This window comes from Sturnus vulgaris, chromosome 3 (assembly GCF_052056855.1).
Source record: "Sturnus vulgaris isolate bStuVul1 chromosome 3, bStuVul1.hap1, whole genome shotgun sequence".
Classification (NCBI taxonomy): domain Eukaryota; kingdom Metazoa; phylum Chordata; class Aves; order Passeriformes; family Sturnidae; genus Sturnus; species Sturnus vulgaris.
The window spans coordinates 61,689,156-61,702,157 of record NC_142245.1 but is presented as its reverse complement, the minus strand read 5'-3'; the positions used below and the strand labels follow the sequence as shown (position 1 = coordinate 61,702,157).

Sequence of the window (13,002 nt, the reverse complement as noted above, 5' to 3'; positions counted from 1 at the left end):
CATTTTCACAAGAACTTGCTGATCTCAAGGGACCACAGACAATCAGCAGTTTTGACTTCTGCTCTAATTCTCCTCTTATAAATGGATAAAAGATCCTAAACAGTATAAATCATAATTTGTTATATTTCCTGAGGAACTGCTTATCTTTGCTGTGGTTTTCTTTTGAAGGAAACATTATTTATAAACTGATACTGTCATATACATTTTCTGTATAACCCTTGTATACCTCCTAACTACTACCAGAAACATTAGGAAGTGAAAATGTGTTTTCATTGTATGTGTAAGCTATAAAAATAGCTGTTACGTGAAAGATGTTATTTGCACAGTGGCAAAATTATGCCCATCTTTTCTCAGGAGAACTCATACTGTTGTTATTCAATTTGTTTCTCAGCAAAGAGGCACTTCTCTGCATGGGTATCAATTCTGTCAGCAGAGACAGAAAGGACTTTACTCACTCTGCACATCTTGGAAAGCTTTGAGATACTCTACAGTGAGGAGTGGCTGAGGCAGTTCACGGATGAAGAGTTTTAAAAGACTTGCTGCATCATGTTGCTTTACATTTTCCCAGTTGAAAGTCCCTTCATAAAATTTTGCTTCCAGTTCTTGGCAAAGACCCTGAAATGCAATGGATACAGAAAGCACTAGTAACATTTGGCTGCTGGAAGTCACGCATTAGACACAGAGCAATACTTTCCACACTTTGAAAGGGAGGGAAGGATATCTGAAATATCACTTAACTCCAGCCGCTGCTGGTCTTTTTCTACAAAACAGATCAGAAGTACTGCAAGCAAACACACATTAATAGGCAGCAGTCAAATCATATGGTAAAAAAATCTCATGGGCCTTAGTCAGAGCCATATGGAACAAATGGAATAAGAAACAATAAGAAACAGATATCATACTTAAGTACATAAGGGTCATGACTTCCCCTCCGCCCAAATATTAAGATTTGTCTGATACACAGAGCAATTCTGAAACTGCTACCCAAGGGTGTTGCTGTAATGCATACATGGCCATTTTCATAAACAAATAACACAATTATATGTGTTGACACACAGCTTCTTATCAAAATACACACTAAGGTGAGGCTGGTTCTCTTTTTAAAACACAGGGAATTATTTGTGTAACTGAATAGCTGACTGTCTTGCCATTTACAGGGAATTCCATGCTGCTGGGCACATACAACTTTGCCTAGCACAGGGTGTCAAGCTTGACCTGTGTGGAAGCAGACTGTCCCACAAACTATGAGGTTATGCAGCAGAGTAAAGAGCTGTAAAAGTCTCAGTGGAAGGTCATAACTTTGGGGCTGGGAAAGGATGGGATACTGTTGGCAGCAAACATTACCATATCCCTGCCCTGCTGCCGTGGCACTGGTATTACTGGGCTTTCACAGATGCACAAATAGGAACACACTGCAAAGACCAAGTCCTTCTTAGTCTACTGCTAAGTATCAGTCCTAATCTCCCACCCACTTCATTTATTTCCTAGTTTGGCAGAGTGAGAAGTAACCTCAGTATAGGGCCAGGGGCCCCAAGGCACCTCTCACAGGTCCCTCCCTTCTTCTAGCTCAGTTATTCTGGACAGAAAAGGAGGACAGAGGCACTGGCTTGTTTTGTAAAATACGTGCTGTGGAAAAGTATGGCCATAATTATTCATCTGGACAAGAAGGGAACATTGAACAGAGGATATTAGATACATTTTTACATTTTTAAGATACCTGTCTCATTAAATTTAACTTTGTCCAAATGGAAAATGGATCTATTTACAAAGAAAATGTGGACACTTAGTCTGATAAAAGTTGGATATTCCCAGCTGTCTTCCAGAGAGATCTTCTGTCCCCACTGACTGTATTTAAGCTTGAAATGTGCAATGGTCATAATTCAGATATCTAAAGTCAAGTGGGTATGACTTAGTGATCATCAAAAATAGCAAGCTTTAGAAACAGAGATGTAAATTCTCCCTCTGAGACTCATCACTTTCTCCATCTACATTCAGACCAAATCACTGCAGTAAATGCAGTATTAAACATATAGATACAATTATTTTATATGAGAGGCAAAGGCAGACATTTCAATTGTGGGTCCTAGTGCTCCAATGCCTACATTTTAAAGTAAATGTATTTGACTGTGGGGTATATCCAATGCATTTTAAAAAATAACCCTAAAATCTATAGAATATGATAGCAAAGTATTTTTCTGTGTCTTTCTATACAACTATATATTGAGGGAAATCAATACTTTTTTTTTCTGTTTAAGAAAATTAAGGGAAAACTTCAGTCCTCTAGTATGATAAATTCCTTGCTTTAAAAAAAATTCTACTAGAATAAGTAAAAGAACTAAACATATTTGCTAACAAAACTATTGCTTAATTTAAAGAGGTAATTCCTGCAAATAAAAAGGTTAAAAATAAATGAAAACCAAATAGTGAATGATCCACTGTCTGGGAAATTGTATTAAGCTAATAAAATCAAAGAACAAATAAACAAGATCACTAAGAAATCACTCCAATTTGTAGAACTGATGTGAAGTGGAAAATAAAGAATAGAGGAAAACTGAAAAAAAAATTAGTTTCTTAGTTACTGGTAAATAAACAAACCCAATTTCCATAATATTCCCTTCTTTTAGTTACTTCTAATGAACCAGCAGCTGGACCAAGTTCTACACAACAGTGGCTGGCAGACATCTTCGGACAGCTGAATCCACTTAAATGGTCCTTTCTGTTTAGAATTTAAGGCCAGTTCAGACCGTCTTTTTAACACATTGAGTGTTGGCATCAGCCTCACTGTGTATTTAGCTCCCTGCATTAAGGCAAATACTGGGGAAGAGCCTGCATGTAATTGGCACTCACCCTGCGAAGTGTCGGTGTGCACAGACGTGCCTAACAAGATTGCGCTCAGCCAGCCGAGCAGTTATATTGCTGTTCATAAAAATAAATGTGAGAGGTTCTTCAGTGCATGCTGCCTGCCTTGCCCTGTAACACAGGTTAAGCCTAGCTATTAAAAAAGGCTCACAATGCCAGAGAAAAGCTTCCTCCTGGGGTAGAAAGACCGTGTATGAACTGTTCGGATGATTAAACTGGTTCAGGGAAAAAGCAAAAGGCTGGAAAGCTCATGCCAAGAATTAATGAGATTTTGGCACAACTGAATTTGAAACGTAGCTTTGAGTCTCCTTCGAACTTGAACTCCAGTCTTCCCCCAAAACTACACTGAGTGAAAGCATCATTTCTCTGGCTAATATAATTCAGTTTTCTTTGCAAAGAGATTTTGCTTTCTGTTTTTGAAGATTTGCATAACAATGAGATGCTAAAATATATTCGTATGACAAAATAAATTCAGCAACCACACATACATTTTGGGGGATATTAACAACCTGTCCAATGTTTTACCTTTACTCTTGTTGCAACTCCAGGTATTCTAAGAAGTCCTTCTGTTTCCAGAGTTGTCTCTTCTATCTGGGCAATCAGCTGTCAAACACAAACCAAATTGGCATGAAGAAAGATGCCAATTAAAAATTACTGGCAGACATTCCTGATATATTGAAGTATTTATGCTTGTATCTCTCTCTCTGTGCATATGCATTTGTATACACACATTTGCAACAAGCAGAGGTTCCAACAGTTTGCCAATGGATAACAGTTGTTGTAGAAGAAAACTTTAATGTGATTCTTATCCTTTTCTATGAAGACTATTAAAGAAGAGTTTGTTTATTATATTAAAAAGAAAACTGTATGTTTTGTACCTCCTTCAAGTCTCCTCTGAAGACTGAAGAATTCTTTTCAAAAATAACTGTGGCTTTAAAATTATATCCCAATTACTACCCTTGTTAAAATGTCTCCAAATCAAAATAATTAAGATAACATTCTCATGAATACTCTAGGACTTTACAAGAAGAGAACTAAGAATTTCTAGGCTTTAAAGAAGCCTCTAATTTGCAAATTCTGATATTCTCCTAACAGACTCAAAAGCTTGCAACCCTTCATACGGCTGAATTTGCAGAAATTACATTAAAGTACTTAAAACCCATATAATAATTTTTTTCTCTAAATAATACGCCTAGAAATATTCACTGAAGGATGGATTTAAGAGTATTTAAAACAAATCTGTAAGCTGATGACATAATTTTAGCACAAATAGTTCCCACAATGTTTAACTAGGGCAGTGCCTTTGCTACATGCCTTCCTGCACCAGTGCTTGACTAAGAAAAATTATGCAGAGTTGTGTTTTTTCCAGTTACAAAAATTAATTTAACAGAAATTTATGTAACAGATAAATGCCACAAAAAAGATTGGACAGAAAACCCCACAGAGTCAGAAAACAGGACCAGAAGTGTCACTCTAGTGCATTTTCCATGGTTTACCAAAAAAAAAAAAAGTGCTAACATCCAACTCACCCTGTACCCAGCTTACACCAGATCAGTGCCTGCCACTCACATCTGTTGGGCACAAAGACACTGTGGGCAGTGACCTGCCATCATCATCACTTCTGGGGAAGACAAGGTCTGGTGGCCACAACTCCTTCATGAACACTCACCCACAAGTGCCCCCTTGGCACACAGCTGGCCACCATTAGCCTCCTGCCTGTGGGAAATCCCTCTTCATCTCTATCAGGGCTGCTTTGCAAGGCTTTATTAGCAGGCCAGAGACTGGAATTACTGTCAGCAGAAACTTCTGATGACGACATGTGAATTACTGTCAGATTTTCCAGCTGGAAAACCCCTGACTAAATAATGTCATTTTTAAAAATTTAAATTCCTCAGTGAAATAAAAACTAGTGTGTATTTTTATTTTTAAATAAGCAGCCTTCCTGTTAGCTTGCTTTGTTTCTTTTCAGTGATAAATAAGAAACATTTAAAAAGCAGAATGAACAAAACTGCTCCCTTACACTTCATATAAATCTCCCATTCCTGGAAAGCATGTGCTGCAGAGAACAAGCACAAAAAATGGGAAACTTTTCATATTCTCATTTAAGAAAAACTATATTCCAAATTACGTCTGCACCTTGCAAAACAAATCACATTTCTATGATATTAATGTTTATGTAGAATTTTTGATGCTGGTAGGATAGCGGAGTGATCAATCACTTTTTGCAATTTGATTTCTCAGCTTATAGAATAGCATCTTTTCCAGAAATGTGTTTTTATGATTCTGATGAAGTAATTTCTGGCATGAGTGACACAGCAGTAGTTTTGAGACCGTGATGTTTCTCAAAAAGTAACAAGCACATCTACAAACAGATTGAAATGGTGATGATAGAGCTCTAAGTTTCTGTCAGTGTTAAGACAGGTCCACACACAGTGGTTTCTTTTCTTCTCATGAAATGAGACATGCTATGCGTGGGCAGTAAATCCAGGGTCTCCATCTTCTTTCCAATTATCTCCCCCATTACCATGACATGATATGGGTCAAAGCATACCCCTCTGTATTAAAGCAACAAGCCTTCTGAGGAAGCACTTGCCTTGTGAGTTTATTTCTTTGATTCAAAATATGTCTGATACAATGCAATTTATCACATTTACTGTATTAGTAATTAAAGTTGCAAATAAAAGTTACAATTACTTGGATGGATTAGAGTATTATACTGAAAACTGCTACAGGAAGCAAATAAATCCAGGACAAAATGTTATAGTTTTGTCATTTTGCATGCATGTAAATAGTTAACTCCTTCATGCCTATTTACCTTCTGAAAAATCAGTGGGATCTTGGTTCCTGGGACCTTCTTCTGATCCTGTTCCAGTAAAAGTGACAGTGAGACACCAAACAAGCCAGAGTCTGAAGAATAAAGCAAAAGAACCTGAGATATTATCCACATCTTTTCAAGTACATGTGATACTGGCATAAACCCCCGTTTCTGAAGCAGTAAGTCTATTCAATGTGTTCAGAGCTATTGACCTTTTGTTTGAAGTGTTTTAATGTCTTTGCAAGTCAAGTTATTACACAAAACATTCAAGCTAAAAGGATTCATCATCACTTCCTCAGGAGTCTTCTGTTTTGACTTCAAATTGCCATCCACATATTCTGCAGTGCAGTAAAGCAAACTGCATAAATGAACCATCTGCGTAGTTCTGGTTTGCAGAATGGATGTGATGATGACCCTGCAATGCAGATCTTCACCACTCAGTGCATGTTATTATAGTTGAGATGGAAATGGCATGAGTATAATGTCCAGAACTTGGTCACTAAAATGAGACAATTACCACTCAGAGTTGCTCTGAACACTCCTCTCTACGAGAGTTTGGAAATAACAACTTTTCAACTCCTGTGCTTTTGAACTATACAGCACCAGCAGAACAGTAAGACAACCAACTCACTAAAGGTTCATTCTTTAAAAAAGCAAAAGTAAAGTTAATTTTTGGTTAGAAAATAACTTTTACAATAGGGCTAAGGGAATTCAAATTTTTTTAAAAGGAATTTAGTCGCTGTTAATTTAGCCCTGATGAAAAATTAACCTTAGTTTTCATGGAAATGGGCTTTTCATGTGTTATGGCCCAGTTGAATAGAAGTGAATAACCATTTAAAGAGAGCTATGCTAATAATAACTAACCCAAATTTTGCTGACACAGAACTTCTCTGTCAGAAGTCCTGGTAATTGCTGTATGTGCAAGTTTTCTCGAGCAGCATATAACAATACATGTAGTTAACAACTGCTGCTTGATATGATGCTATGCCAATATTGAACACAATGCAATTACTAAAAAAAACCTGTCAGCCCTTGAGAAAATACGATATACATCAAAGAAAGATCAATTTCAGTGCCAAACCAGAAGTTCTTATATCTCTGTCAGCATAAAAAGTCTACCTATAAAATACAAGGGACTAATACATGCAGGCAATATCCATATCCCATAGCTTATTATCTTGAAGTTCTTGCCAATAATAAAACGTAGTTGAAAAAAACAAACTCCAGGAGGTCAATAAAAAGGCAGCACTGGGCAGAGCACAGCATTCCCCAGAAGAATGATGTTTTCATCATCTTTACATACTCAAGCACAAAGGAGAAAGAGAATAGACCCACCAATGTAGGAATCAATTGGCCAAATAACACTTAAGGGGCGAAGAGGTAAGGGTCAGACAGAGTAACAAGGCACTGAAGGCAGTACATTGCAAAAGCAGATTAGCGTGGAAGAAAAGGTGATGTCATTGTCAATTTCCTACATATTGCCACGAGTCTAGCCTATCTTTTTTATCTTTTAAAAAGTTTTAAATCAATTCAACATTTTATGAATGCCTGCCATTCAGATAATAATGCTGAGAGTGAAATTCAATTAACAATTAATTTTGTAAGAAGGAGCAGTTAAAACTAAGACCCAAAACAAAAGAGAAGAAGGTGCTTTGTCTCTGTTTATTAGTGACAGCACAAGTACTTCGGCAAGAAGAAAATGCATTCAAGCGATCAAGGTCTTATTGATGTTTCTGTGCATGCCTTTTGCATTAAAAAAGCTGTTTACTACTACTGTAAAGTGAAGAACATATTCTGAAGAATCTATTGTACCTTGCTGTGTATCTCTATGCTCTCTGTTGCTTTCAATTATTTAAAGTGAGCTATTGCACTGTCACATTCACTGAACCTTGACAATAGAGTTTTGGCCAAAGCAGGCTTGTGATTAACTGGTAACACATCTCAAGCTCTTGTAAGGCATTTAGCAGAAGCCAAAAATACAAAAACCAAACAAAGCACTGAAAACCTCTAGCATCAAGAAATTGGTTTCCATGCTTTCTATGCTCCCAAGAAAACCACTGTGATTACGCATACGCTTCGACGGCTTGCAGAGGAATGTGACATGTAGCAATTGTCTCTGCCTCCTCTGCAACAGTTTAAATCTTCCACTTTATATGATGCCATTCAGCGTAACAACGGCATTATAGCCTATGTAAATACTGGATGGACAAGGCCTATATGACAGAAGAACATTTGTGCCAGACAGAATAGGAAACACCTGACAAAGGCTCCCAGGATTGCCCACCTATGGCAACAGAAGCACAAAGGTCAGGTAGACTCACCTGAAGGACAGAATTGTAAAGGCTGAAAAAGATGTTTGAGATCATTGAGTCCAATTTTGAAAGTAGATCAGCACCTACCTTCAGGAAATCATGAAAACAATACCTACAAAGAGCACATGTTCATGCTCTTTGGGAATAAATTAGCACATGCAAACTTCTGTGAAGCAATTCTTGCTGCACAGCATGCTACTAAGATAGTTATCCTTCACTCCTTAGATTATCTGCTCAGTGACTGTCTTGAGTTTTAATTTGAGACAAAGAGCTGGAAACATCATGTCAGTGAATTTGTTTAAAGCTTGCCTTGAGTTAAGGTGTAAAATTAAATGTTGCACAGAACTCATGTTACTGCTTATATATTATATATAAATTTTCTGCTGGAAGATCATAAAGAAACAGGTGCATTTGTTTCATTGGATTAAACAGATGCAATTGGTTCAGAATACAAAACACCAACTTACCTTTGGTTTTGATTTTTACAGCTTTTTGCTGCTTGAATTCTGTCCCAAGTATGTCGTAGAGAGCAGTTAGTTCAATCAGTGCTAAAGAATAGACTTTCTTCATGTCCTGATGGGCTAAGTCACCAATCTTTGTGGTACCTGTTTTGTCCTTCGGCAGTCTGAAATTCTAAAAGCAGAGATTTGCAGAAGGGTAAATAATCTAAGACATGATAAATGACTTAGCTCAAAGGCTATGCTTCCTTCAAGGTACAACCTTTCATCATGAAGCCTGGTGTTACTGACTAAATAAAGGGAAAATCCCACAAATAAGTTAAAAAGCATATGATTTTAAAATGATAGGAAGATTTAGGTTCCCAGTGATTTCTGGAGGTCATCTAATTCAACTGCTGCTAAAAGCAAGGCTAAATTCAAAGTCAGAATTGGATTGCTTGTTGTTGCTGTTCAAATGAATTTTGAAAATTCCCAATAACCCCTGTGGGAACTTGTTTCAGTGTGGAATGCTCTCATGGGAACCTACTTTACTATGCAAAACAAAATTTCACCATTAGTCTCTTGTGTCCATTAACTCTTGTCCTTTTACTTGGCACATCCAAGAAGAGTCTGGATTTGTCCTGCTCGCAACCACATACTCCCCCTCCACCTTCTGCATCCTTTTCCAGTTGATAGTGGTGGAAGTGGCTGTCCATGAACAATCCTATGCACATACAACTGGGATAGAAATCCTTCTGCACTTGTGCACACAAAATAAAATATTTGGCTGCCATATAAATAAAAATAAAGGAGTTCTCTTCTTAGGGAAGGGGGATACTTAATCATGGCCCCTTTCTACTGCACTAGATACTCAGAGGCTGCAGTCAGAGATCAATATAAGGAATTTAGTTGAAAAGGTGAGGGGCTTCCCAACTCACTGAACTTTCTAACTATCTCTCACCAGCAGGCTTCTAAGTATGCATGACTCAGAGCAGGAAGCTTGACAAGACTTTCTTCCACTTGGAAGATATATTACACTCATGAATTATTTTCTTACCCTGTACAAACCCAACAATAGCAGAGACGAATTGCTGGTTATGGTACATGACAACAAGGGCACATACCAAAACATAAACATAATTTACAAAGGGTAGATACGTAGCCAGTTCCCCACCTTGAGCTTTCATGGACTTGCACAAACATGTCTGTTTAAAAATAGCTGCCAGTGATGAAGGTGCAACCAATATATTGTAGATTTAAATAAGTAACTCCCTTCCTCTTCCTATCACTTTGCAGCTTCTTTTGTAACCGAAGAAGAAATCCCATAGCCATGTCTTTGAGCAATCCTTCACAAGCCTGGCCAGAAGTAGAGCTAATGCATGTATTATGCATATATATATGCATATATACAGAAGTTAGAGCATAGCTTTTATCTCCTTGTTATAGGCTGCATTAGAGAAACATGACTCGAACATTTAAGAATCCATCTCTAAATATCCATTAGTGTCTGGTTTATAATGTTTAAACTAGGATATGTGGGGTAATTGCTACTTGAAGAACTGCACATGTCCTTATCTAAATTAAGTGTTTGAAGAACTGGGAACATTATTTCAGAAAATGTGTTTACTCAGACATGTTTGCATACAGTGTTAAGAAAAAAAAACTACAAGAGAATTTTCACACCAGTCTTTAGATTACAGGTTATATGTACATGTTACATGGTTATGAACTATTAGGCAGAGAGATCCTCAGAGAGATTTCTGAAGATCAACAACAAAATCCCTTGGAGGATTTTCTTTTGATTTTATCTGGATTCATTCAGAAAGAGCCCTTTTTTATTAAGATTTGGAAAGAAAAACTGAGTTAAATTAATCTTTAATTTTCTGCCATTTGACTTCAGACCTCTAACTTCTATAGACAATTCTGTTCTTCATTCTCATCCCTCACTTACCCACATCAGACAACTGCATAAGGTTTCTACAGGCATCCACCCTTTCTATATTACTACAGAGCTTTTTATTAGAAGTAAAGCATCTCACCTCAGATAATAGAAAAAGGGGCTATAAACAAATGAAGCCAGGATAGAGTGGTCCAACTACCACTAAGCCACTATTCCAGCTAAATATTAGAAATTTAGTTTTGCTTACATATGGAGTACATTTTTCCAGACACACAAGTACATAAACAGGCATAAATGTAGTTATTTCATGCTATTGAGCATACTATTCCCAAAAATTAGTTACCTTAAGAGCTTCTGTCTCTACAAAGCTAACTCTGACAACATTCTTCCAAATCTAATTCAGTCTCAGATAAATATCACCCAAACAGTACCTCCAGCTAAAAAAAAAAAAAAAAAAAAGGAATAAACAAGAAACACCTACCGGGAGAAGAGTGTCACCCCCTCCACCTTTGTACATTTTGCCTACTGAGCTGTCTTTGAGATTAGCTGCCTGCTCTGCAAATGATATCTCCAAATTGATGTCAGTGTCTGAGGATGGCATGTCTTCAAGAAGGCTCTTCTGATCATCTGTTCCAAGACTGAACTTTGGACCTGAAAACATCATTAAAAAAAAAGATAAAACTCAATAGTAGCACAATTAAGCAGCACTCAGTGCATGAGAGTAAATTCTAAACCAAGTAGAAATTAATAGAAATTAATGCTGTGCAAGCAATGGACTTTCTGATTGCAAAGTCATTGTTCCTCTATTTTTTATGTCAGTTGAAAATTTAGCTATTGACAAAGTTTCAACTTTTGTAGGTTTTCTTCAATAATTTTGCCAAGACATGGGGTTTTCTCTCCTATTTATCTATTATGAAAAGATAGAGCAATCCACCTCAAACAAACAGCAGACTCTCAGAATCTTGAAAAGCCAAAGAGCTTTGGCATCAGAAGCTTCTTGCCATCAAACACGTTCCAGCCTCTAAGACTGTAACATCCTGCAAACGAATCAGTTAATTTTTCTGCTGTTAAAATTTCAAAAGCAGTAGAGAATGTGTCCTCTATGATCCAAAGCATTAACATCTGGGAATAATAGGGAGTACACAGATCATATCTTTGTTCTATCATTCCTGTTCTCACCTCAGTCTGAAGTGTCTAGATTCCTCAAAACAGTTTGGGCATGATTCCATGATACAGGGAAGGACTAAGTACACAACAATGGCCTTACTTCTCTTTCTTTGTTCCTTAAAGCATCAAACACTAGACAAATTTAGAACCTTTTTTGTTAAAGGAATAAAGAATCAGAAAAGGGAGAGGCAGTTCTGCTTTTAGAAAAAGAAGTTCCCCATTTCACAGTAAATTAACCACTGGTTTTGGACTGTAGTTAAAATATATTGTTGAAAGAAGCAAGAAGAAAATTATACAATAAAAAACACTATTTAATACAAAGCATAGAAGTCTAAGAAGGACTTTCAGTCTCTCCACCATCCTTCTCATGATACATCAAGGAATAGGTTCCTTTTACAGGACATGACAACCACAGAAGGTTTCCAGGTACTACAAAAGAGTAGTGAATGAATAAATAATGTTGGAAAAGACCTTTGAGATCATGGAGTCCAACCTATGACCAAACACCATCATGTCAACTATATCATGGCACTAAGTGGCATGTCCAATCTTTCCTCAAATATCTCCAGGGACTCCACAACTTCCCTGGGCAGTCCACTCCAACATATAATAAGCTTTTCTGTGAAGAACTTCTCCCTAATGTCCAAACTAAACTTCTCCTGGCACAGCTTGAGGCTGTATCCTCTTGTTCTGTTGAGAAAAGACCAATCCCCACCTAGCAACAGCCTCCTGCCAGGCAGGGAGAGGGAGATAAGACTCCCATGAGCCTCCTTTTCTCCAGGCTAAACACTTCCAGCTCCCTCAGCCTCTCCTCATAAGACTTGTGCTCCAGACCCTCACCAGCTCTGTTACCCTCCTCTGGCCATGCTCCAGCCCCTCAATGCTCTTCCTGAATTGAGGGGTTCAGAACTGGACACAGAACTTGACGTGTAGCCTCTCCAGTGCTGAGTACAGAGGAAGAATCACTTCCCTAGTCCTGGGACCATGATTCTGCCACTGGCTCCTACTCACAAGAGACTGCAGCCTGTTCAAAGCTAATATACCACAAGTGTAGAAAAAGTGGATGGAAATGGGCATGAGTTGCAAAGGAGCAATGTATATGTTTTGGTGTAAGAATGCTGTGTAACATAATAAACTAATTTTTTTACACTACTGTGGGAAGTTTTGTAGAGCAGCTACCCTAAGCCAAGGCAGCAAAAAGCTCACAGAAAACAGTTACAGGTACAGCAAAAGGTGACTCTGAAGCAGGGGAAAGCTTGCAGATAGGCTGATTAAGGAGTCAGGGAAGTGCTGCTCTACACTGATGGTATCAGTGGTCTGTAAAAGAACTGAGCTGCAAGCACACAATCCATACAAGCAGGAAGTTTTAAAAATTACATCAACTCGACAATTTTTCTAAATATATCTGTGTCTTATTGAAAACTACAAAACTTCTCTGACATTATTTAGAGCAAATCCTGAAAAAAACATCAGTCAGCCAGAGCCAGACTCAGGGGACCTGACAGGCAAATG

The 13,002-nt window shown here is 37.7% G+C and overlaps 1 protein-coding gene across 3 annotated transcripts in view; it reads right to left on the bottom strand.

Moving 5' to 3' along the window:
- The window catches only part of ARHGAP18 (Rho GTPase activating protein 18), a 94,012-nt gene that overhangs the window by 16,369 nt on the left and 64,641 nt on the right, over positions 1-13,002 (bottom strand). For all 3 annotated transcript variants that reach the window (XM_088161826.1, XM_014874217.2, XM_088161828.1), the window contains exons 5-9: positions 10,805-10,974; positions 8,454-8,619; positions 5,675-5,766; positions 3,385-3,462; positions 456-615 (exon numbers count right to left, since the gene is read on the bottom strand). In XM_088161826.1, the coding sequence (XP_088017952.1) occupies positions 456-615; positions 3,385-3,462; positions 5,675-5,766; positions 8,454-8,619; positions 10,805-10,974 (666 nt within the window). The remainder of the gene's footprint in view (positions 1-455; positions 616-3,384; positions 3,463-5,674; positions 5,767-8,453; positions 8,620-10,804; positions 10,975-13,002) is intronic.